The 27,583-nt window shown below is 40.9% G+C and overlaps 1 protein-coding gene across 3 annotated transcripts in view; it reads right to left on the bottom strand.

The window, feature by feature from the left end:
- Positions 1-23,495, bottom strand: part of TMEM150A (transmembrane protein 150A) — a 69,563-nt gene extending 46,068 nt beyond the window's left edge. The window contains exons 1-2 of one of the 3 annotated variants that reach the window (XM_030201685.1): positions 23,431-23,495; positions 22,780-22,846 (exon numbers count right to left, since the gene is read on the bottom strand). Coding sequence is in view for 1 of the 3 variants with exons in the window: in XM_030201684.1 (XP_030057544.1) it covers positions 22,780-22,846; positions 23,406-23,407 (69 nt within the window). In the remaining 2 variants the exon portion in view is untranslated. The other 2 variants (XM_030201684.1, XM_030201686.1) reach the window with 2 other exon arrangements.
- Positions 23,496-27,583: the final 4,088 nt, after the last annotated feature.

The raw sequence follows: 27,583 nt of genomic DNA on the forward strand, positions 1-27,583 counted from the left end.
GAGAAAGTGATCAGTTCAAGGTTTTATAGTCTGAGGAGCTGCAGGGATTAGAGGGAGGAGGTGATCTATCCCAGGTCAGAATCACCTCCATAGTCAGACACAAACTGAAATGCCCTTACAAGAGAAAAAGTCTCCTATTGCAGTTTTGGTAGTCTCTGCCATACATTAAGACAGCATCCAGGAGTGGAGGAGCCTAGTGGTTAGGGTGGTGGACTCTGGTCCTGAGGAACTGAGTTCGATTCCCACTTCAGGCACAGGCAGCTCCTTGTGACTCTGGGCAAGTCACTTAACCCTCCATTGCCCCATGTAAGGCGCATTGAGCCTGCCATGAGTGGGAAAGCGCGGGGTACAAATGTAACAAAAATAAACAAAAAATAAAAAATTGAGTTACAAACATATCCAAGGGAGGATCTATTCTAGGAGAGAGCAAACAAAAAGGAAACCATCTAAGGCAAAGGACAATTGAATTCACCACCTTCAGAGAAGGATCATTACTCAGAGTGATAAGATCATGTTCCTGCCATGGAAAAATGTACAGCCATCTCAGGATCTGTAGGTTATCCTGAGACCTTCCTTTTCACTCCACCAGGAACATGTAGAATCACAAACACTCAATGTCCTGAGCCAGGGAAGGTCTTGGGAAGGAAAGAACGACTGCCTTGTAAGGGGAAAGAAGCACAAATATGGAGGAGGCCACCAAAACGTCTGCAAGTGTATTTCTCACAGATCACCCACAGGGGAGGATGTTATCTACAAGAGTCAGTCCATCTGTCCGTTCACATTTGCAAGTAGATGTATATAGAACAAAAAAAAATATCAGAGGTGGGGTGGGGTGTTGCAGAGGACAGGCCCCATCATCCAGTGGCATAGCCACAGGTGGGCCTGAGTGGGCCGGGGCCCATCCACTTAGGGCTCAGGCCCACCCAACAGTAGCAGACATTTAGCAGTAGCTGGTGGGGATCCCAAGCTCTGCCAGCTGAAGACTTCCCCCTGATGGTAACAAAAACGTTACTCTCCACAATACTGGCACCTATGCATGCTCAGTTCTCAGCGTATGCATGCTGCAGACTGCCAAGGTGGAAAGAAGCTTTTTTCTGCTAGCTGTTTTGGGGGGGGGGGGGGGGGGGGGGGGGAGAGAGAACACTTGGTGCCCACCCAATTCTTGCCTAGGCCCACCCAAAATCTGTTGTCTGACTACGCCCCTGCCACCATCTGAAGAGGACTTCATTTGCACTGGAGAAAAATAGTACCACTAAGAAACTGAACTATAGTGGCAAGGAAAAAAACTGTGCCTGTGAAGGTTCAACCCCCCCCCCCCCCCCTGGCACCAGACAAGAGCCATGGCAGGAAGTGATGGATCCAGGCCCTTCCAGTATTGAATAGACCACCTGGGTAGCAGCAGAAGGAGCCAACTAGGGTCCTCAGTTCCCACAGGGGAAGAGATAGCATAGTGCAGCACAGCACAAACCTAGGCCACTGGTGGCAGAACACCCTGGCCCCTCTTATATATTAGAGAGGAGAGGAGAGGAACACACACACAAGGGAACGGGCTATGAATGGTCTCACTACACACCACACTGCCCCTTTTCCACCCCTCCCCATACACACACAAACAGTTCCTACAATGCTTGCAATCAAATATAACATTTATGCTATCTTGTGGAATTTTTTTTTTTTTTTTTTTTAAGGAAAAATAATCCTAACCCCCATTCCCAAAAACCCACAACCCAGCTTGAATGAAGTTTTAAACTACAGGCCTGTAGCCTCTATCCCACTGTTAGTTAAAGCAATGGAAGGCCTGGTTACCCAACAACTCATGGACTATCTTAACTCTTTATCGATACTACATGCCTGCCAATCAGGTTTCAGGTCCTCTTACAGCACCAAAAAACAGTCCTAACATTTATTGCAAACTTCAGAAAAGAGCTAAGTAAAGGAAGAAAGAACAACTTTTGATACAGTAAACCATGACATCAGTCACGTAGCTACGTGCCCCCCCTCCCCAATTTCTTGAAGCATTGTCCAGCACCAGTCTCTGGCGCTGCCACATTGCCTGCCCTGTCTTCCCCTTACATCCTGCACGCTCCTTTTAGTGAAAGGAGTGTGCCGGATGTGAGGGGAAGACAAAGCAGGGCAGGCAATGTGGTGGCGCTGGAGACCAGCGCTGGACAACGCTTCAGCTGGCAGGGGTTGGGGACCCTTGCCCAGCCAAGGTATTTGCTGCAGCAGTGGGTGGGGAGCGGCAGACCAAAATGTGCCCCCCTACCTCAGGCTCTGGTCCCCTCCCACTGCGAGGTCTGGCTACGCCCCTGCATGACATTCTACTCAAATTTGTTGGCTATAATCTGGCAATGTTCTTCAATGGTTCAAGGGCTTTCTCACTTCTAGATTCTACCAAGTAAAACAATCAGGCCTCATCTCAGCTCCCTGCAGAGTGCCACAAGGCTCTCCTCTCTTTCCCATCCTGTTTAATATAATGATGGCACTTCTAGGCTATCTACTTAATCAAATGGTTGATTGTTTCATGTATTCTGATGACATTACAATTTATGTCACTTTTGACAAAGATATTGAAGAAATCTTAACCAATATAAAAATCAGGCCTAGATTGAATGGAATCATGGGTAAACAATTTCAGACAAACTTTACAGTGAGAAAACCAAATTCTTAATACTTAAACCCTCACCAACCAATTTCTTCTTCTACTTTTACACTTATCTACTGGAGCATACTTTGAAAATCTTGGGAATAATAATTGATCAACATCTCTCATTTGAACCACAAGTATCCAAATTAGTGTCTGATGTATTCAAATCATTATGGAAACTAAAGATTAAGACCTTATTTTCAAAGCATAATTTTCAGGTCATTAACTCAATCCTTGGTACTATCAAAATTTGATTACTGCAATGCATTCTATGCAGAACTTAAGACCTCACTAATCAGATAATTACAAACTGCTCAAAACACAGCAGCTCATCTTATACTTAACGCTACCCAATACTCCAAAGCGACCCTGCTTCTACTCAAACTACACCTGCTACCTATAAGTTCACACATTACTTTCAACGTATGTGCATGCACCCACCAAATAATTTATGGTTCATCCCCACCTTACATGCAGAATCTTATAGAGCTATTAAAATGCAATGCTAAAAAAAATCATCCAGAGACTTTCCTGTATTACACTTCCCTCAATGTAATAAAATCAAATATAAAACTATCCACAATGCTGGATTTTCATACCAAGTACAAACCAGATGGAACTCTTTGCCCAAACAACTCCGTCAAACTGAAGACTCTCATATTTCATAAACTATTGAAAACCCACTTGATAAGATCTAACATCTAACAATAGAAATAACTAACCCTCTAACTAAACTGCAATAACAAATCTGTCCATATTCACATTCTATCTTGTGTATTACAAATGTGTTATATGATCAGGAATTAATGTTATGCTGTTATTAGTAATTTTATATATACTCATACATACACACATACACTTTGTTCTATGTAATCAGAATGCCTTGTCAGTTCTACTCTTGTTATATTGTGAGCCACACTGAACTTGAATCCTATTTGAGATAATGTGGGAAATACATACATACCCTCCTGCCATCATCCCCATCCCACTTCTAATGCCCATTCCCCTCTATCTCTCCCCAGATGCACCCTACCCAAACACCTCTCCTTGACAAATTCAGACATCCAGTTCCATATGCACACCAGAACTCCCACACCTATCATATATACCCTTCAACCTCCCTTCTACTATCCTAGATAAACTGAACTCTCCCCCACATTTCAATATCCCCCACCCTTGCACTCACCCAACTAAAAGACTGGCACCCTGATTCACTGTATAGTGCAAATTCAATCGCCTTCGATGTGTTTTAGAGTTTTGCATTTGTGCAGAGGAGAGTTCTTTTCTGTTTTGGGGTTAATATCCCCAACTCCTGCATATTTCTCACATACAAAACTACACAACCTTCCTAGACCCTTCCCACACCCTGAATCTTCAAGTGTAGAAAGGGGAAACATGTCACTGTGTCACCCCCAAGGGTGACCTTACCAACCTGTTTACATCAGTGAGCAGAAGATCTGGCTTAAGTTGCTTTACTGGCAGGGGACTAAGCGAATAAAGGGGGGGGGAGACTTGTGAGTGAACTGGAAGATAAGAGCATTGCAAGGAACTGAATAAATGCATGCTCAAATGAGGGTGTGACGTAAGCCTGCAGGAAGTAGGGTATGAATGCTGGGGTGGAACACTGTCTCATTTAGCAGGCAGCTGGACTCGCTACCTGCTGTGGCGTCTGGGCTCCATATCTACCATATCTATCTGGAATTCGTTGCCAGAGAATGTGGTAAATGTGGTTAGCTTAGCGGGATTTTAAAAAGGTCTGAACGGCTTCTTAAAGGAAAAGTCCATAGACCATTATTAAATTGACTTGGGGAAAATCCACTGCTTATTTCTGGGATAAGCAGCATAAAATGTTTTGGGATCTTGCCAGGTATTTGTGACCTGGATTGGCTACTGTTGGAAACAGGATGCTGGGCTTGATGGACCTTAGGTCTGTCCCAGTGTGGAAATACTACTACTACTTAACATTTCTAAAGCACTACTAGGAAATACTTATGTACCACTGTGCTCAACTTTCACCTGGCTCCTTATTGATTTTTCCAGTCATTGGTCACCTCCTTCTACATCCCTATGCATTACTTGTTTTGCAAACACAGCGATAAAGCTATGGATATAGACAGACTGATCCTTGACAAAAGTCATTATTGCCTGAATGTAACACACCTAAAAAATCTTCAGGGATAAATAGTTTCAAACCCACAACAGTATTACTGAGCAAATCGGAAGCTTCAGCTGTTAAGAGTGCATTATAAACGAAAATTAATTCTGAAAATCACATCACACTGGTCTCTTATACAAGGCAAGTCCATTTACAAACCCACAAAATTGCGTACCCAAGCAGGGGATGCCGAAGGCTTTATTACCTTCATTTTGGGCAATATGTCTGGTACTGGTATTTGAACTATGCTCCAGAACAGTTAGGCAAAACATGAAACAGGAGGGAGTCCAGAGAAAAGAGGAAGAAGGTGTGTCTCCTTTTGGGGCACTCTAGAGTTGACCATCCTAATCAGATGATTTCTTAAATCAGCAGAAACCATCATGATAAACATTAAATAACTTCAAAAAGAAGCCAGACATTTCTGAAAGGATCAGGAAGGCAGGATATGATGCATAGGAGCTGCATACCTGTAATGGATGTTCTCTGTGGACAGTGGGATCCTACAGCCACACAAGTAGGTGATGTCATGGGTGATGGTGCCAATCTGGTAGATTTCCCCAACTAAAACTTCTAGAAGAAAGTTTCTATGGCTACGCAGGACTTTCTGCCTGTGATCAAATAAAGTAACCAGTCCATGAAAAGCATGGTTGAACTTCCCAAAGGATAGGGAAGGATTGTGTGGATGAAAGATCCCACTGTCCATGCAAAACACCCAATATAGATATGAAACTATTTTCTCCATGGACAATGTGGATCGTTCAGCCACAGAAGTTGATCCTACCAAGCTTAGGGTTGCACAAAGTACATGCAAAAATAGTCACATAATGTAAAAGGATACAAACACAGTCTGCCCGATATTCAGCCAGCAGCCGTCAGACTTTTTATTAAACGTTGACCATTTCCAGCTACATTAGCCATGGATATACAGTGCTGGAACATGTGTGACCACAGGCACTGCATATTACAGTGCTGGACCATGTGTGACCACAGGCACTGCATATCCAGGGCTAAATGTACCTGCTGCTAGTTGCCAGAGCATATGCGGATCCCAGCCAATATTCATCCGGAGGGGCCTGCATTATTTCTTCTTCTTCTATTTTACCCCCTCTCCTTTGAGCTCCCTCCTGCCCACCGAAGCAGCACCTTCCAGGAATTCCATCCCCTTCTCCAGTTTGCTACATTGGCAACCCCAAGCCACCTCCAGGTTTGATAGGCCCCTGGTCTACCTCCTATTCAAGGTGGTCCAGTGGGATCAGGAACGAACCCCGCTTGCTTCTGCCCCTAGTAGCATCCATTCTGAAGATGCAGCTATTAGGGGTGGGGAGAGTGAGGTTTGCTCCTGTCCCCACTACCCCACCATAGATAGGAGATAGGCTGGGGGGGAGGGAGAGAGGGGAAGTTGTCAATGTCATGGGTTAGGAAGGAATAGGGGCAAGGGGAAAAAAAATAAGAGGGGGTTGTGTGTCCAAGCTGCCAGGACCTGCATAGCTAACCCGGCCAAGTTAGAGAACAGCTATTGAGCTGGACCTGCATAGCTAACCCGGCCAAGTTAAGACAGCTTTTGAGACAGTTCAGTTATGTAGGTCCCAGCACTGAATATTGTCAGCACTCGCATAACTGCCCGTGACCTGCCCACTTTCTACATGGGTGGTCAGAGATGATATTCAGTGCACTGCCCGGTTTAGTACCTCTGAAAATATCGGAGGATGGGCGTCTTCAAAATGATTAAGCGGGCAGGTTCCTCTCCTGCCCACTTAAATCACTTTTGAATATCAGGCAGAGTATCAATTACATAGACACAGTATGTTTAGTAACACCAGCAAGTGACAAACAAACAAAACAGTCTCCTCAGAAGTGCAATCCATAGTAATGGAGGAAATGATAAGTTGAAACAAATCAATGCAGAACTAAAAACAGCTTAACCTGAAAGAAGCATCTGTATCATCTGGTCTATCTAAACAATGATATTTTGTAAAAGTGTGTATAGAAGACCATGTCACTGATCTACAGATAGATACCTTGTACAGAAGCTCTTTGCAACAGAGTTTTTGTAGTTGCTATAGCGTGCAAGCAGTGAGCTGTAACTAGCATTTGGATGAATGTTCAGTCTGGGATAACAATCTAATCAGAAAGAGTTTCACTTAGTGTAGGCCTTGGATCCCATCCGAGGGGAGACCAGAAGAGTTGGGAAGGTCTTTCAGCTAAAGCAGTAAGCTGCAGACAGTGTTGTGCTAGTTTACTTATGTCATTTATATCCCACATTATCCCAAGAACTCAGGTTCAATGTGGTTACAGTGAAGATTCATTGAACAGAGATAATTACATTAAAGTAGGCACAGTACAACTAACAGTTGTAAATAATAATCTAATGAGTGAATAAAGTTGCCATGAGCAAGTTAAAGATATAGAAGTTAAGAAGCAAACAGCTGGATTACTTAGACCTACAGTACACAGCCATTAGATGATAGTTCATAAAGAACTTAGTTTAACAATTTGAGGAATTCTATTTAATTATGCTGGAGTCTGATCGATTTTGGGAGAGTTCTTGCATTTGGTACCTAAATATGTAAAGTCTGCTGAAAGCACCGATTTGTAAGCTACATTCTTAAGATTCAGAAAGCAATGTGTAAGATAACATTAGGAAAGCATTGTGACTGGGTAAATCTACAAGATATTGCATATACTCAGGGGGCTAACCCAGCAAAATTTTGAATATGAATACAAAAAGCTTGAAAGAGACCCTGACTTTGATAAAGAGCCAGTGTAATTTGATCAACAGAAGAGAGGCTCATTCAAATGCAGGACTTATCAAGCTGCTGAAGTCTGTGCTGTTTGTAATCTTTTCACAACATGCTCCTTATTACCTGCATACATAGCATTACAGTAATCTATGACATGACTAGAGATTATACAAGCAGCCTTAGAATATCTGATGAAAAATAAGACTGAATACATTTTAGCTTCCAGAGAGTAGAGAAGTATTTGGTTATAACATTGGATGTATGTTGATTGACTAAGCTGTCACTCAATAGTGACCCCTTGAATTTTAAGTGTGGATTCAATTGGGTAAGAAGTATGATCGATTGTGAAATCACCACAAGAAGTATGATCATATGGATTAGTTAGAACCAAGAATCTGGTTTTGTCTCTATTTAGTTTTAATCTGAATTCAGAGGCCTAAGATTCCATAAGGTCAAGGCCAGGTTTGATTAAGTTCTGAATTTCAAAAATGCCTTTTCTGAAAGGTAGGTAGATGGTGACATTGTCAACGTAAATGAAGGTATTAAAATCAGCAGCATCAAAGTCTACTACCTAATGGTGACATAATAACATTGAACAAAATTGGGACTAGGGAGGGAAAAACCCTAAGGTACCCCCAGTCAGGGGACCAGGGGGGATGACAAGGAAATAGCCATTTTTACGTGAAAGGATCTTAGCTTTAGGAAGCCCTTGAACCATTGGAGAACTTTGCTGCTTAAGCCGAAATGATCAAACACGTTTAGTAATATGTTATGGTCCACAACATCAAAAGCACTTGACGTATCAAATTGCATCAATATAATCTTTGTGTCGAGACTCACTTCTTTCCTGAAATTGAGGACTATTTCAGTACTATAGGAGGGTCTAAAACCCGATTGGGAATTGTGCAATAATGAAAAGGATGAGGAATAATCCATGATCTGGAGAGCAATTAGTGACATCACTAATGGAGGCCGATTAATTCTTGGGGATAGGAGTTCATATTATATAACCTTTATTCTTCGGAAATAAACCACACGTCAACATGTAAGAGATATTTGTTTTGAGAAGATCAATAAATGTACAGGAAGCTTGTTGAGTATTTAATTGGGACAAGCATACAAGGCACAATGAGAGGGAGTATTTCAACAGAAAGATCTTACCATGCAAAAGAAAAGCAAACCAAGTTCCATCTTCAACTATTGCACTGTTAGAACGTAATATTTTTAGAGTTTTGCAGGATCAGCACTAAGGCTTATGACATCTCTTCTTATTTTAAGGATTTTCTCCTCAAAATAGGAGGCTAGTTAATGTGCTGTAGGGGTTCTCATTTGTTTGTGATATAACCTTGGTATTTAAGAGAACATTAATGAGATTAAAGAGCTTTTTTTGTATTCAGATAAGCCACCAACTCGTTATCGTACTCTTCAAAAGTAATTACAGTTACTTCTCATCTTAAAGTAGTTACAGTAACTTAGGAAAGTAATTAATTGATTACTAATTACAGTTACCTGCTTAAACTAATTCCTTTACCAACACCACATCCAAGAATACTTATGGTAAAAGCTTTATGGTATATAAGGAGGTAAAATATCCATTTTATACACAACCCCAGTGTGAATATTGCCTAACTTCATCTCGATGCTTATTTCAAGTTTGACCAGCTTCATGCCAACCACATCCTCTGTCATGTCATGATAGTTACTCTTCAAAAGTAATTACTATAAGAAAGTAAAGTAGTTAACTACAATAACTAATTACTAGTAATGCAATATCGCACAACACTGGCTGCAGATAGATATGTAGTGCTCTTCTGCTATCCAACTTATGCATTTTCTTCTGATAATCATCAATGTGAGGACATGGACAAAATACTAACATTTGGCTGGTTAATATGAAAATCTGAAGCCACCTTTGTCAAGGGTTTTGGATTAGTTCTAAGAAGGACTGTTGCTCAACAGTTGTGTGTATGGTGGATAGTGAACCACAGCATTAGGTTCACATATTTTCCTATTTTAGGTGATAGCCACTAAGAATAAAGTCTTTTAGGCAAGAAACTTTATTGGTGCTAAAAAAAGGGGGGGGGGGGCTTGAAAGGTGAAGACTTTAGAGTACTAATTAAGATCTCAAGTAGGAGTAGGTTTGATAGCAGGTTTGATATTAAAAAGTCCCTTCATGAAATACACTACCATAGAGCGTTTGGTAAGAAGAGCAGCTTTGAACATGCGAGAAAGTTATTTAATGACATTAATTAAGAAAATTGGCTCCATCACACTGCCATTGGAGTTCTCTCATGCGAAGACGAGCAAATTAACAACTTGGACTGTGGCCGTCATTTAATCCAGCAGCAGTTGCATAATTTGTCTTGCTGATGGTTTGGATCTGAGACACTAACTGAATGGTGGAATGTAAGGTATTTGCTTTGTGAATTGGTAAAAATGCTATTTGAAGCCTGGTCTGAATAAGTTTCCTCGTGAATTCCAGATTTTGTGATGGATTTTATATTGATAGTTGATAAAGAATCCCACTTGGGAGAGTAGGTGAACTACAACAGTGAGATCTTGTTGCAAATATAGGGGTATATTTAGCTGTTATTAACCAATAGTCCAAAGTACACAAACAAGGCATTACAGTATTCCCATAAATATGCTGCTACCACCACCACCACACATTTAGTGAAAACTCTTGGATCAGAAGGCCAAAAAAAGGACCTTGAACTGGACATGTTTGTCCATAAGCTGAAAATGGATAAACTTTTTGTGAGAGCTAGAAATATAGGGATGTGTAAATAAGCATCCTTGAGATCTGTAGACTGCTGTCATTCTGTAACAGACTATAGCGGCTACACAGTTCATTCACAATTTCTCTTTCAGGATGAATTTGCTTAGCTTTCTGAAATCCAATATGGGCCTCATGCCGCCTAATTTCTTTGGTTATCAAATAGCATTTGGAGCAAAACCCCTAATGGTATTAGAAAGAAGGAACCTCTTCTATAGCTACCATCTGCAAAAGAGAATGTATCTCCTGTAAAAGTGAGGGTACATCCTGGGAAGGAAGTATTGGCAAATGATCACTATAGACAAGTGGATTCTAAATATTACATAACATGGTTATTGCCTAAATTTCTCCTCCATACCTTCTTACAGAAGAAGGTCACTACCAAGCGGGCAAAAAACAAAACAGAAGACTGGAGTATTCTGATAGATGGCATAGTTAAAAAAAAACAAAAAACTGGATTAGTCTTTGTATTCTAGAATGATACAGCCTTGAGCGTTCTCTTGTCCCTTTGACCTTGGGTTTGTTTGTATTGATGAGGTCTTGAGGTCTTTGTTTAGGACCTAATAAGTATACTTATTTGTTACATTTGTATACCACATTTTCCCACTTAGTAGTAGGCTCAATGTGGCTTACATGGATCCGGAGAGGTTGTTGCTAACTCCAGTGAACGAAACTGTGAAAGAACAATGGAAGATTAAATAGGTCTGGTGTGGTTCATCCCTTGCCGGTTGCAAGGGTGGGATTGTGCAGTGAAGAATTTAGAATGGTCCATTCAAGTTGGGTCTGTGGGGTACGCCTTTCTGAAAAGGTGAGTTTTTATTTTTTTTTCAGAACTTTAGGTGATCGTCTGTGGCTTTCAGTGTTTTGGTAGTGCGTTCCAGAGATGGGTACATTTGTACGAGAAACTGGACGCTTGTGTTGATTTATACCTCAGTTCCTTGCATCTTGGGAAGTGGAGAGTTAAGTATGTTCTTGCTGTTTCAATTGTGTTTCTGATTGGTAGAACTATCAGCTCTGTCATGTAATCTGGGGCTAAACCGTGGATTATATCATTGCTTATAGTGACAATTCTTTCAATAAAAGGTTGGAAATTTGACCTTCTAGATCAGAAAAGCTGTTGTCAAATCTTTTATGTGAGCTACTAACTCCTGGATTTTTCTCTCCAAAAGGAGATTAGATCCCGTACAAGGGGCATCAGCAATCCTCACGTGTATAGTACGATGTTGATTATCCGAATGTCCAGTTATCCAGACCAGTTCAGCTAGAGTGGCAACATGTCCACCTGCATCACCCACTGCCTCTCATTTTCCCTCACCTGTGACACATTATCCGCCCTCCTTGTAAATCTACCATGTAGAACAGTACCTTTCCAGTCAGTCAATCATCCTCAAGGTCTACACAGTCTGCTGCAGGAAGTGACGTAAACAGGAGCGGAGACACAGCAGAGAAAAGCCTTGCCCTTTCCTTTTCCTCTTGGGTCTCATGCAGCAGATAAAAGCCTCACCCTTTCAGATTCACATGAGAGCAGGGACGCAGTAGTGTTTGTGTCAAAGCGAAAAAGACACATTGTTAAAAGACAAAACTGACATCGTGGAGAAATTAAGAAAGGGAGTGTCGGGGAAAAAAAATTGGCAGATGAATATGGTGTAGGAACATCAACAATATCAAACATAAAAAGACAAAGCGATGGCATTGTAAACTATTTCTCAGTTCTTGAAAAAGAGGAATGAGTTCCAAAAAAAAACATAAAAGGTCACCTATTGAACAGGTAAAGCTCAATTATCTTTGGTTACTACAAAAAAGATTGTTGGGCCATCCAATTTCTGGGCTGCTATTAGCCAAAAAGGCGATGTTTTCCCAATAAGCAACTTCAGGGGTATTCAGACTTCAAAGCCAGCACAACCATGGAATAAGGCAAGTTTAAATCCATGGTGAAAAACTTTCCACAAATTTATCAGAAGCTAAATTACTTTCTTGTTCAATTTAATGAAAGTATTAAGAACTAGGACTCTGTTTATAATGCAGACAAAATGGGTCTGAATTGGAAATCGCAAGGAGCAATCTGCTCCTGGATTTAAAGTTATTTAAAGAACGTGTCACATTGTTGGTTGGGGGAAATGCAACTGAAAGTCATAAATTGGAGTTATTGCCGATTGGTAAATCTAAAAATCCTTGTTCATTCAAAAAACAAACAATCTTCCGCTGTTCTCAGTGCGTTTTTTCTAGCAAAAAAGGTGCCAGTACTCAAATGCCAGGCCACCTTTCAGGGATGGGGTGATCACTGAGGGACCCATCCCACAATAGCCAGGCCCCCTGCAACCAGTCACAGAATCTATGACAAGGCAGTATTTGTGTGCAGAGCCTAAGCTTTCATTAAAACTTGAGGACCATGGGTCAATTTTACCAGACAATGGAAAAGGTGCTGGTACTCAGTACCCTTGGGGACCATGGGTCAATTTTACCAGACAATGGAAAAGGTGCCGGTACTCAGTACCCCCGCACCCCTCCCCCTCCCTCCGGATCTGGTCCCTCACGTTACCGACCTGACTCTTCGTCTTTGGAGCTGTCAGCACTAACTCTCCCCTGCCGCGCTGGTGCTGCCGGCGTTCGCGCTTTAAAAATGGCCGCCGAGACTTCCAGAGGCGGCCTCGCGAGACTTCTGCTGAAGTCTTGGAGGCCGCCCTGTAAGTCTCGGCGGCCATTTTGAAGCACGAACGCCGGCAGCGCCAGCGCAGTGGGGTAGAGTTAGCGCTGACAGCTCAGAAGAGTCAGGTTGGTGACGTGAGTGGACCGGATCCGGAGGGAGGAATTCACCGAACTCGGGAGGGGGTGGCAGGAGGGGAGAGAAGGACCACTGCTGGACATGGGTGGATGGAGGGCAGGGGAGAGGAGGGGAGAGAGAAAAAATGCTGGACTTGGATGGAGGGGAGGGAAGAGTGAGAAAGGAGATGAGATGAGGGAAAGAAAGAGGAGAAAAACTGCACATGGATGAAGAAAATAGGCAGAAGCTGAGGACCAAAAATGAAGAAGAAAGGAAAGAAAGAAATGGAAAGGAAGCTCTGGAAACGGAGTTAAGAGGACAGATAGCAGCAGAATCGGATACTGGGCCAGCATGATCAGAAAAACAGTCACCAGACAACAAAGGTAGAAAAAAAATCATTTTATTTTCATTATAGTGTTTGGAATATGTCCACTTTGAGAATCAGGTGCTCAACATTAAAAGTTTATATTTATTTTCGGCATTTTATCCCACATTAAACGTGAATTAGGGTGTTTTGTGGCTCTACATGAGAATTGTGATATTATGATCCCTTCTTTCATATTGTTGACGGTCTGCATTTTCCGTATGGGTGGTATATTGGTGTATTAGGTTCTGCCCAGTGTAATATTTATGGTACAGTAAGGTTCTGAGTATGTTTTTGCACAAAATTGTGCATAGTGTTTTGCAGTTGAGCGATTGTGGTTAGTATATGCTTTGAGCAACCACTTTATTCTTTGACATATGATACATATCTAATATCTATATTTAATAAAAGGTATTGTGACTTATTTTTTCTGTGTGTTATCAGACAATTATGGATTTAAGCTCCACCCCTGGCTCCACCCCTAACCCCACCCCCTTTAGCCTCCCCAAACAGTTGGGCCACCGACCGCCTATGACCAGGCCCCTTCAAGGTGGGAAAGGGGAGGACCCACTGAGGTTCTGAGGGGATGTAGTGTGTGGCGGTGGGGGAGATGGGCACTGCCCGGTTGCCCAAATGGTCAGTCTGCCCCTGGAACATGGCATGATCCAATCCATAAAAGAATTGAACATTAAAAAAAAAAAATTTTGTTCCTACAGGGTTACTGATGCTTGGAATAACGTTAAAAAAAACAAACCCTGAAAAATGTGTGGAACATTTAACAAATCAGAAAGACAGGGAGAAGGAGATGATGTCCTTAAAAATATTGCTAATGATGTTGTACGGGTTCCTAGCTGCTCCGATTGATGTTGAGAATATCAGCGAATGGATATGCAATGATGCAAATGATCCAGGGTAGCAGATTATAATATGATGATCAGTACAGGACAAGGAACACAAGAATCAAATTGATGATATCACCAGGTTAATGCTGGTGTGGAACCAATACATGCAGAAGCTTTGAATGTTTAAATACAGCAATGGCTTGGCTGGAAAAGTAGGAAGAAAGCAGTGCGATCCAACTCCTTTGTCTGAAAAAGACTACGTTATCTTGCAGAAGAGAAATGAAAATTGGCTTTGAAGCAAGAATTACTTCCTTTTTAAAACAGAAATAGAGTAGTGTATATACAACTGTACTTTATTTTTAAGTACTTTGTTACAGTGTGTAAATACAGTATTGTATGTACTACAAATACTGTAGTTTGTAATTTTTTCTGCCAACTTATTGTTGAAAATAAAACGAAATGTTCAACATACAATGCTAAGATTGTGCATTGTGTGCTCTTTTGAAAAAGAATGTATGTCCAATCATCTGGATTTATGATTATTTGGACCACCCCCCTGCAGAGGATAGTACTGTACATCATCTCTTAATGCAGAGGCGCATAACCAAGCCATGCATCAAGCAGATATTTCAATGGTAGCACTTCTGACCACTGTGTCATAAAAGAGTCAAATGTCATTCTTATTAGATTTTTTTTTTTTTTTTAAACAGTCTTCAAAATCTTGAAGCATCTGCATTGGTTAAAAGATGATGGAATGTCCAACTATACGTTAGGCTTTTATAACAAGCTTTCACTCCTAAAATATTCAGAGTGGGGTAACATTTCAAGAAATTGATTATATATTCAATCAGGATACTCAGAAAAGGTCTACAACAGATTACAAAGTACCATCAAATTGTAAAAAGTGTAAACCCCCCCCACCGCTTTTAGCAATTTCCGAGAAGACAAAGAAGAAAAAAAATGGATTTCAGCTGACAACGGGTTCCATATATTTGCAGATTAATTAAAAACAAAAACTCATAGAAAGACTTCAGTCTAAAACCTTTTACAGAAGAAAAACACAAAAGTAAACCCGCTTAATTTGATGCAAATTATTAAATCCTAATAATCTTTAGAAGAACAAACATGCGTCCGATGACTACAGCATATCTTAAACTGTACTAGAGCTCTAAGACAGGCAGCCAGTGGACATGCATCAACAACAGAGTTATATGATCATATTTTAGTGGAGGAGTGGCCTAGTGGTTAGGGTGGTGGACTTTGGTCCTGGGGAACTGAGTTTGACTCCCACTTCAGGCACAGGCAGCTCCTTGTGACTCTGGGCAAGTCACTTAACCCTCCATTGCCCCAGGTACAAATAAGTACTGTACACAATATGTAAGCCGCATTGAGCCTGCCATGAGTGGGAAAGCGCAGGGTACAAATGTAACCAAAAAAATATATATATCTTGACTTCCTAAATAAAAATCGATCCAGTGGCAGGTTCTGCATTAGTTGAACTCTATATAACGATTTCACAGATAAAACTAGCATATAAAGCACTGCAATAATCAAGTTGCAAAGTATTAATGATTTAAAAAGAGAAAAATGTTAAACAAAATAAAGATGAATTAAATGGAGCTGTAAGTTTATAGAATAAATAGATTGGGTTTTAATTTGCTGTTTCATGCTTAGGGATATGTTTACTATGGCATGTTAGTGTTTTGAATGCAGCTTTAAAGATAAGGCATGTTAAAATGATAACGCATTAGCATTTAATGTGCGTAAACTATTAACGCATGTTAAAAATGCTAACATGCCTATAGCGTGCCTTAGCAATCATACCCCTCAGTGTGGAACCCAATATTATTCCTAAAACTCTTGAGGGTTTTTTTTTTTTCAACTTTCAAGGTGGCTCCCACATCACTTTAAACACAATTGGTAATATCTGTCAAATCTGAACCGTGAAATGTTTGTTTTAATTTCATTAAATTTAAAGGAATGACAAAATGACCAAGCACTTAATATGTTTAATACATCTATTTATAGTACCTGATTGTGATAAATTTGAATTAAAGTAAAACAAAATGTCATCAGTATAGGAATACCTTTTTGCCCAACCTCATCTCTCTCTCTCCCCAAAACTGGGGAGATGAGACATCATCTCACAGTGGGGAGGGGCAGACCTGTGAACATTCTCCATTTTTCAGCATCTGATAACATCAGTAGTCAAAGAAATTAGTAGGGTCTCTGTACTGTGAAGTTGTCTAAAACCATATTGGAAAGACTAACATATTAAATTTGTCTAAATAAGATAGCTTAACCGAACCAACTAAAAATTCTATCAATTTTGTTAACATAGATGCATTTGCAATTGGTCTGAAGTTCATAGCTTGTTTCTTTCTTAATTTGATCATCCTTTGTGAAAGAGATTTTGGTGCTAAAGTATTTAGATGCATCAGAGACTCTTGTGGTTCTCCCTCTTCATAAGATCTGTTGAAACAGCATGATAAAGATTTTAAATACTTTCACTTCAATCCAAAAATCAAGGTTTTGTTTATTTTTGTTACATTTGTACCCTGCGCTTTTCCCACTCATGGCAGGCTCAATGCGGCGGGCAATGGAGGGTTAAGTGACTTGCCCAGAGTCACAAGGAGCTGCCTGTGGCGGGAATCGAACTCAGTTCCTCAGTTCCCCAGGAACTAAGTCCACCACCCTAACCACTAGGCCACTCCTCCAAAGCATAAAGTTCAGCCAAAGCCTCAGCTCTTCCATCCATCATTCAGTAGTGGTGGTGGTAGAATCTGCCATTAAGAAAAGTTCTCACACATGTTCAAACACACCATTGAGTAAAGACCCACGATTTTTAGACTTCATTGGCAACATACATTTTCAGAACTTTATGTTTAAATACTAGAATTTCAGTTTGCCAATTTTCATACAACACAGTGTTTCTAAAACAGCTGAAGATAATCATTGGAAACATTTATTGACTTCTTATAAGCTAAAATTGAGAAAAACAAAACAAAATTATTAATCGTTGGTAGGAAATAATCCTCTTGATTAAGAACTTAACTTCATCTTCTATAGTTTCATCTCTAGATGTCACTCTACCTTCAGCGAATGATTGCGCTTGCTATTTAATAAATCCTTTGAAATGACCAACTATTGAATTAATGAATAAATCCTAATCCTTTGAAATGACCAACTATCAGACTTGGGGTTGAGAAGCCATGGGTATCATTATGGAATGAAATTTGGTTCATTAGTTATGGCTGCTGATTTGGAACCTCTTTTGGGGGGAAAAAAACAAAACAAAAAAACAAAAACTTTACACCATTTCCTGTCCTTGACTATTCTTTGTAGAAGTACTTTTTCCCAGTTGAGAAAGTTTCAGTGGCTCCAGGATAGAAGGTTCAGATGGAAGACCCAGAGATCTCACAGGAGTGAGCGATCTGGATCTACAACTAGACAGAGGAGAATTCCAGCTACCCAAAGAAGAGCTGTGATCAAGATCTGACGTAATCTGAGGTTCCAGAGACAATGATCTAGAGCTAAACTGAGGATGGCGAGAACAAGATTTTCCAGAAAGCCTAGATTAATTTGCTGGAGAAAAATGGTGCTAAGAGGACTTCTTTGATGACAAGGTACCATATTTCTCAGAAATTCTCTCCACAGTTCTCTGAAAATGGGGCAAGATTGAGGAGGACCTTGTGGGAGAACAACTTATGCGATGAAAGCAATGGTAGTGAGGTACTGTACTTTGTGAGGGTCTGCCTAATCTAGGAGAGCTGATAACAAGGGAGTGTTTTGATTTACTACATTTTTTTTTTGAACATCTGGAAGGACAGCAGCTTCTCTTTTCTTCCGCGGCGATAATGCAAGCACCGATGTAATAAATCAGGTGGATGCCACTTAAGTTGCAATAACGCCTCTCTGCACCGACATAGAAGCTGAGGTGGCTCCCTGCAAATAAAAGTTGGCACTGGGAATCTCTTCCCTTATATGGCGTTGATAATATAGCACGGGAGAAGCTTTCACCATACTAATGAATTGGGATTTAACTCCCTTTTGAGGCGCTGAGGAGATTGGGTGTGCAAAGCTATCTGTGCCATGCCTATGATGAGGAGGTGGTGGCTTACTCTCAGTCTGCAGAGAAGGAAGAGGGATAGAAGGTGCAGTCATTCTTTCTGCCTGGAGAGGAGAATCTCTTATTCAGTAAACTTGTCTGCTGCTATTTCATCAGCATTTTTACAGGGAGAATACTTGGATGCCTCTGTGGCAGAACAAGGAGTGCACTGCTGAAGCCTTTTTTTGATGTAAGAAAGTACTTCCAGGTACTCCTTTAATGTCAATTCTCTGATTTTAATGGCTGTAGGGGACATTTTAGCGCAGCTGCTATAAGTAGAAATATCATGCATTTCACATACTTATCAAAGGAAAATGGCTCTGTCTTGCACAACTAAGGCAACATTTAAAAACCCAGCTTCTTGTCAGACACAGCAAAAAATAAGTCAGCAATATTAAATTCAATAATGACAAATAATTCACAATGTCTCTGTAGATGAGATGGGACGATGGACTGACAAGTAGAGGCATAGCTAAGTGGGGGTGCAAGGGGAGCAGTCACTCCCCCAAATGGATTTTGAATAAAATGGCACCATGATGTCTATTTTACAAAAGGTCTGTTCCCCCCCCGACATCAAAACCTGGCTACGCTGCTGCTGACAGGGGAATCTGACACGGTTTGACCATTATAGCAGCAACACAAAGACTGGCAGTGAGCTAGTAGGTTACCGTATTTGACCCAGTGGCATAGCCACAGGTGGGCCGGGGCCCACCCACTTAGGATTCAGGCCCACCCTGAGTCTTAAGTGGGTAGCTGGTGGGGATCCCAAGCTCTTCCAGCTGAAGACTTCCCTGATGGTAACGAAAATGCTACTCTGCACAACACCAGCACATACTGAGTTTTCAGTGAAAGCCTGCTGTAGACTGCCAAGCTGGAAAGGAGTGTTTTCCCGCCAGCTGAGTTATTTTTTTGATGCCCACCCAAAGTTTTGTTGGCTGGCTATGCCCCTGATTTGACCACAGGCAGAAATCCCACGCAGCCACAGAAACTTCTAGAAGTTTCATAGCTGGGGAATCTATACCAGTCTAGTGCTGTTACCCATTTTTGTGGCCAACAATCCACATTGTCCACAGAGAAATTGATCACTCTGCATAGGACGGAGAAGAAAATGTTTCACTGCTGCAGAATTACCTACAACTCTCACGCGTCTCTCCCTTGCCCTCCTGCCATCATCTAGGCTTTTGACAATTAAAAGGTTTCACTGTGGACCTCTGATTTTCTATCAATCTAATTATGCACACATTTTTGTATATGATTTTACCCTTTTGTTCCTAAATTTGCTATACAGTACACGCCGCAGTCAGAAAGCAGAATATATCCATCTGTCTGGAGTATGCACTCATAGGGTGAGGGTCAAACAGTTTCAAGCATTCAACCAATCACATAGATCAGGGGTGGGCAACCTGCAGCCTGTGAATGAATTTTAAGCGACTCCCCCCCCCCCCCCCCCCCCCCCCCGAGACTATGGGAAGTATACACAGAAATCATAATTAACCAGAATTGTGGGAGATTTTAAATACTGTATTCCACAAATATTTTCAGAATAGCTATTCTAGCAGTTTGTTTCCATTGTTTTTAGTTCAGTTTTTACTTATTTAATCACAGGTCTATTGAGCTGTTGTGGCCCATCAGGGATACTCTGTGTATAAAGGTTGCCCACCCCTGACATAGTTGGTACCCATGTAATTTCACAAGACCCTCCTAGCAATCCAGCTAGAACACTTCTTGCACAAAGTGCCAAGCGGGCTCTTGGGCACTGAGCAAACCAGTTAAAAATTCTCATTTGTGGGTTTCGGTTTAACCTAAAGAGTCAGACTGAACCATGTGGTTTACATACAAAAAAAAGTGCTAAAACGCTAACATTTTGGGGGTTTTAACATTTTTCAGGTGCAAGCCTCTTTAATGAATCTATTCCACACAATTTTCACCAACTCAACTAGTAAAATTTCACATGTAGTCCCAATATGTGTAAAATATGACTCGAATTCTGAATTTTTGTCAGCTGCTGCAATGGGATATCAAGCAACATTAATTCAGAATCCTGCAAGAACCAGCATGTGCAGATGTGTGTTTATTTTGTGAAACAGCCCACAAAAGACAACTACATCCTAATGATACTGTTTTTATTGTATCTTGCAGCAAACCTTTTGGTCAAAGTCTACTCTAGAGTTTGTGTATACAAACTTTCCTAAAATAGGATGCTAACCTAGGTCTCGAGGGAAAGTACTGTGTTACACTACTATAATGTTTTACCATTATCATGCTACCCAAGATTCTTCTGTACTACTAAATGTCTATTTTCTTATATATTTCCACTATCCATGATGTATTGTAAGCCACATTGAGCCTGCAAAGAGGTGGGAAAATGTGGGATACAAATGCAATAAATAAATAAAATAGACCTGAGCTTCAGCACCAATGGGTCCTTTTACAGAGGCATGCTAGCATTTTTAGTGTGCGCAAATGATTAGCACATGCTAAACGCTAGGAGATGCCCATTGAAATATATGGGCGTCTCTAACACCTAGCACATGCTAAAAACGCTAGCGTGTCTTTGTAAAAGGACCCCAAGTGTTCTAATGCACATAAAGAATTGAGCCACAGCATTCAATAGAACACGGACCAGGGAGGGATAGTTAGACTGAAATAACTCCCCTGGGGACAAGATAAGATTGACCCCCAAATATCAGAGATGCTGTGAAACCTGTCTGAAATAAAACAAATTGTTGTAAATGTTGCTTTAAATCAGAGAGGTTAGAAGACATCACTTCAGTTTTAGAAACATTAACCTTGAAAGCCGACACAGCACAGCATCTCCAAATCTCTTGCAATAAGTTAGGAAGAGCAACCAAAGGATGAGCAAGAGCAAGAGAGAAGGACATCAACAAACAGGGAAATTCTGAATTCTACTTCTTCCACTTTTATCCCATTAGCATCCATATTAGAATGAACTGACAACAGTCAAAGGCTCCATGACCAAAGTGAACAATAAGGGAGAAAAGAGAGCACCCCTTCCTAGTACCCCTACCTAAGTCATACAAAGCACAATTACCCCCAATAACCTGGATGCAAGCCTTTAGAGAAGTATACAAAGCCCATACCAAACTTCCTAAAGCATTCACCAATTCCCAGCTTCTCCAAACCCTTATCCATAAAAGCCTAATGAACCTGATCAAATGCTTTCTCAGCATCAATACTCAGTAAATATATGGAAAGATCCCGGGGGTTCAGTGCTGCAGAAGTTAACTCACTCAGTATATCAAACTGAATGGCAATGAGGCCATTAGGTATTCCTCTGCAATGCACAGAATAGGGGATTTTAAATACCCGCATGATGCAAGAAATTCACTGCCAGGTCCAAGGCAATCTATAAGGCAAGAAGATTTAATACTAGATTTGGGGATTTACTGCCAGTTTTTTCCTTTTCTTTTCTACAACCATAGCAAATACCTACAACTTTAAAAGACAGAACAGGTCACAGCTCTGAGGGTGTCTGAAGAAGTACCAGTACACAGTTGTGGTTGAACTAGAATGTTGCTCTGCACATCAGTATTAGCCTCACAAAAAAGTGTGTGTACTAGAAATTTTTGTGAGGCTAATATTTATTTATTGCATTTGTATCCCACATTTCCCCACCTTTTTGCAGGCTCAATGTGGCTTACAATAATATTGATGTACAGAACAACATTCCAGTTCACAAAGAGATGTGTGCTGGTACTTTTGATTTCTTCGATTACATGTGAAATGAAACTGCCTTTACCACAGCACTTTGTGTATGTGCCTAACAGCCTTTCCCTGATCAGCTGCAATTCTGGGCACTCTAAATTTGCATCTCATTAGTTTACTACATTTCTGCAGAATATTTTCTCATTTATCTGGTGATAGAAGCTGCATGCTCAGCCACTACTGCACTGGCTCCTTAGATAGTAAGCCCTCCAGGAATAGGGAACTACCTAGTGTACCTAAATATAACTCACCTTGAACGAGGGTCTGAGGAGTAGCCTAGTGGCCAGTGCAGTAGACTATAACACACCTTAAGCTTTAACTGAAAAAGGTGAGAGCTGAAACCTAATAAAGAAAGGCAAGCTAGATTCCCCTAGCTAGCAGCACTCTGGTGGGTTCCTTTATGTGATTTAAAGCATGAGCAGGAGATTAATTTTTCTCTTTAACAATAGCTAATACCTGTATAACCATACATTACATTCAAAATGCATGTGATCAACTGTGCCCCACTCCCTGCTTTGAGCTGTTAAATGCAATAGTCTAGAGCTATAATTGCAAAATACAAATAACCCTCAGGGATTTCAAACTGGAATCAAGTTGAACTTGAAACCTCAGTCCCCTTTCCCAGAAATATGCAGATTTACTAAGCCTCTTTTACATACCATTATTTCAAAGCTTCCATGATGAAGGGTGAAGAAGAAGCAGTGAACTATTTGCCTTCCCTTTTTCCTGTTTAGAAGACATTTGAAAATGTAGCGCTTTAGAAATGTCAAATAGTAGTAGTATTTGAAAAATATTTCTTAACTTTGAAAATCTTTTTTCTATTCCATTCGATTGTATCACCTTCTTTTTACGGAAACCACTTTCAACTTTTTTTTTTGTTGTAAAAAAACTAGCAGGATAAAAGAGCTTAGACGCCTAAAAAGAATAATATTAGTGCACATTCTAAAGAGCGTTTAAGCAATGTTATGTCTTTTCTTATGCTTTCTATAGTAAGTGTGTATGGTAAAGATCCCCCCCCCCCCTCGCTGTAAACAGCAAAGCTTCACATCATCCTGTCTATTAACCCTCACCACGTGCCTTTCCTTTTCTGGGTGAGTTAGCCACCTTAATCTGAGCTTGACGGGGTATGCTGTTTGCTATCCCTTAGGAGCAGCTCAGGATCAGGCAAAGACTAAAGAAATAGCTTGCATAGGTAGATCTTTGCTCGTCTCATGATACCCCATCCCTCTTTCTCCATATCGATATCGGCTACCCTCGTGCGACCTTTTCAGCTATAGACACTTACATCACACTTAAGGTCCCATACATACCGAAGCCTAAACTCGCCGTACTCCAAGAGCGCCACCCTAAAAGCAGACCTTTAACTGTTTAAAGGGACAAGACCGGCCCCTAGGCTGCATGTGACCTAGCCATGGAAGGTGCCGGGAATTGTAGTCTTTCTGTCCAGCTTCCCTACCTATTGATGGAAAGCACAAAACCACACCCCCCCGGCATGCAACCGAGTGAAAATGGGCGGGGCGAAAAGCACTGTTCAGGGGGCGCTCTCCTTTCGCCTTGGGTGGGTGTTCAGGCATTCCTCCTTGTTGAAACCGTCCTGTGATGTCACAAGAAGACGCCCTCCGGCTAAAACGATTAAGCGCAGAGGTTGCTGGGGCGTAAATTGTTTATTCATTTACTAGACCGTCGCTTATTACAAAAGTAAATCAGAACGGTTTACAAATTAATATAACATTAAAATAACATTTAAAAATAGGGGGCTAGTAGCGTTTGGGTAGCTAAATTGGGGTAGGTTTGAAATTCGAGTGCTGCAAATATTTTGGCGTGGAAGGGCTGCCGGTTTTTGAGCTACTGTCTTGCAGTGTGTGTGTGTGTTTTTTTTTTGTTGGGCGATATTCACTATTCAACCAGTGCTGTTCCGACTACCTCTTTGTAAATTTCAAGCCTCATTCTGGGGCTCCAATAGCTTTTTTTTACCCCCTTGTAATCGAAGCCTCATTCTGGGGCTCAGGTAGCTTCTCAGTCTCTCAATCAATGCATTCCAGTCAAGGAGACTAGATTGAGAAGAACAGAAGGCATGACATCAGAAAGCCGAAGCCAATTAGGTTTATCTCCCTTTCCATCTTCGCGCAACCGTCATCCCCATTCACTCAAAACAAAGCAAGCAAATCTATGATCTGCTCTATTCACGTTGTCGTTCTTTATTGTTGGTGGCATTTTTATTTGATTTCACTTATATTTTCAAATATGCCGGCTTCTGCAGCATACGGATGTACAAAGAGGGAGTATCGGTTTCATCAATTAGAGTAATAATTAGTTCTAAACTGTATAGCATTGTGTCATTTGGAGGAGCTGATTCTTGGAGTTTCCAGTTCTGCATTTGTCTGCACATTCCTGTTTCTTTTGTAGTGATGTAGAGGAGTGTGGTAGCCGTGTTAGTCCACTCTTAAGGTTATCAATAGAAATCAAACAACCTTTGAAAGCTAATCAAGAAATGTATTAAGTTATGTCCAATAAAAAAGGTATCATCTTATTTTCTTTCCCATTTTTTATTTTGTTTGATTTCTATTGATAACTTTTGTATTGATGAAAGTCTGAGATAGTGTACTCGGGTGTAGTTTGTTTTTGTAGCAGCCTTTCTTTTGTTGTATTTTCCCAGTTAGAAGTGTATTGATGTTCAAAGGGACTAGTGAAATGTTTGCATTTGATGGACTCATGCTTCCACCTAGATAATCTGCTCAGAAGCAGCGATATTGCTGCAGCTTTAGGAAGGATGTGTTGGGTCGGAGAATAAATCCTGCCCCCAGTTCCGTAATCATGGAACAAAAAGTGTAAGTTGTATACTCCTCAGATAACAAATGTCCTAGATTTGCCTGCTAAAAATCGAGTAACCTTTAAATTGTAGTAAAATAATGAGCATTAAATCAATTTTGCACGTACTAAAATTTTTACAATGTTTTAAGAGCTGAATGTGTGCTTAAGGCAACCCTGCTCTTATAAAAACAATGGTTGAAAATGGGGCTTAGAATTGTCAATGAATGAAAGCGGGTTTTGTTTCAGCAAATCCAAAGCCCTTTTTTGTTTGCTTTCATAGGCAGGTTTTATTCCTTTAGCATTAAATAACAGTTTTAAGATATGCTCCATTCTTTGGATACTGCCACCCCATATCGGTATTGAGCTGGCAAACGATTACTGAGCAACAGTCCATTGGCTGAGAGTGTGGGCAGACCCTTGAAACCTACTGGTATTAGCTGCCTCCTGTCCCACATTTACATTGCGAGCAAATCTTTGTATGCAAACGAAAATGGCTCATTCTGATTTATCTCTTTGGCTGTGCTTTAGTTTCACAAAGAGACCAGGTTTAGGATTGTTAAACAATTCAGAGATAATCTGGCAATCACTATGCTGTTTCTAACTAGATCCTACCTTTCAATCAAGCTATCTGGCAGAAAACAATATCATGTCAATAACAGGAGCCTGCAATCTACAAGCTTACTGGTCTTCTCAAACAGAGGGCAGAAAACTGCCTTCCCTTGTTCACTGTGTTTAGATGAGATAGAGGGAGGAGGTGTTCCTGGGGACATGTTTAAGTTGAAGGGAGGAATAGTACTTGGCATTTTCAAAAGTACAAGCACTATTTTGTCATCCCCAGAGATTCCCCACACCCTACCGGGGTGGGGTGGGGGAGGTAATTTTGTGAAAGATTTTCCATGGCTAATGGCCATTTTACACATTAAAAAAAAGCCTTTGATAAAATTACCCCACACAAAGTGGAGGAATAGTCTTATGGTTAGTGCGGCAGGCTGAGAACCAAGGGAGCCAGGTTAAATCCCATCACAGCTCCTTGTGATCTTGGGCAAGTCACTTAACCCTCTAGTGCCTCAAGTACAACCTTACAGGCCGATTTGCTGAACTGTGGTAAAGCCAACAGTACAGATCCCATACTCCTGGAACAGCACAGAAAAATAGCTCTCAAATGTTCATAGGAAATGTGGGGTACAAATGCAACAAATAAATAAAATAAATAAAAAATATTCAAATTTATATGCACACTGTAAAAGTGAAAGGGTTAGGAATGTACTTGACGTATGCACAGAAGAGTTACATGGTAAGTGCAGCTCTTGTGTGCATAAACTTGACTGTGAAACACACATCGGTGCAACTCTACGGCACCTTTAAATATAAGCTTTTTAAATAATGTTTGGGGTTTTTTTTTAACATGGAAGGCTTATATTTAAACACAGAAAACAGACGGCAATGTGTGCTTTCACTTGGTTTGCTCAGACTTGTACATATTTGTTTCTCAGTACAGGCTTGCAAGGGCTTTCTTATGCTTCCAAAAGAAATCAAAACCATCAGATTTTAAACTGGAAATCAAAAGAAATCCTTTCTTCAAACTCCACTGCCAGCTCCAACCTGACAGTATTTTTCCAGCACTAAGAGCAGGGTTTGCTTGTGCACTGTTCTCTGAGCATTTCTTTAAAAGGGTGAATAAATGTGATAAAGGTGAGCCGGTCAATATTGAGTATCTGGATTTTCAAAAAGCGTTTGACAAATTACCTCATGAAAGACTCCAGAGGAAATTGGAGAGTCATGGGATAGGAGGTAGTGTCTTATTGTGGATTAAAAACTGGTTAAAAGATAGAAAACAGAGAGTAGGTTTAAATGGTCAGCATTCTCAATGGAGAAGGGCAGATAATGGGGTTCCTCATGGAGTCTGTGCTGGGACTGCTGCTTTTCAACATATTTATAATTGATCTAGAGATGTGAGTGAGGTAATTAAATTTGCTGACAACACAAAGTTATTCAAAGTTTTCAAGTTTATCTAATTTATTGTATTTATGTTTATTCTTGGTTATTTTACTATTGTTATGCTGTTAAAATTGTAAGTTTTATGTTAAACTGTACCTGATGTACTTGGGTGAATCACTTCATAAAGGCAGTTAATAAATCCCAATAGTTGCGGGTTTTGGCCAATTGGTACCCGGAAAACAACAAAAAGTGGTTACACTGGGAGAGAGCATGGCTAGGAACGCGATATCTGGGAAATATCCTCTGGTCCCCGGAGAGTGACATAAGAGCTGCAATTCACAGGGCCCCGGTGGGCTTAAATCATTTATTGTCAACCTGGCTACAGGTGAGAAGGAGGGTGTTCCCGGCTAGAAAGTATTTCTTACAAATGGCTATCTGTAGAGCTCCGGGGTTCCCACTGGGAGAGTCTGAGAAAGCTTACCAGGACTGGGCACGTAAAGGGCTTTATAGGTTGGGGCAGGTGTGGGAGCAGGGGTCGATAAAGGAGTTTGTTGAACTGCAGGAAGAGTATGGCTTAGAGCAGTGATGGGCAACCTTTTGAGCTTGGTGTGTCAAAATTCACCAAAAAACCGAGCATAACTCGGGTGGTGTGTCACTTCAAGAAAAATCACTGCTACTAGGACCGCCCCCAGGCCCCCCCTACCCGAGATTGCT

Source organism: Microcaecilia unicolor, chromosome 4 (genome assembly GCF_901765095.1).
Source record: "Microcaecilia unicolor chromosome 4, aMicUni1.1, whole genome shotgun sequence".
NCBI classification, from domain to species: Eukaryota; Metazoa; Chordata; class Amphibia; order Gymnophiona; family Siphonopidae; genus Microcaecilia; species Microcaecilia unicolor.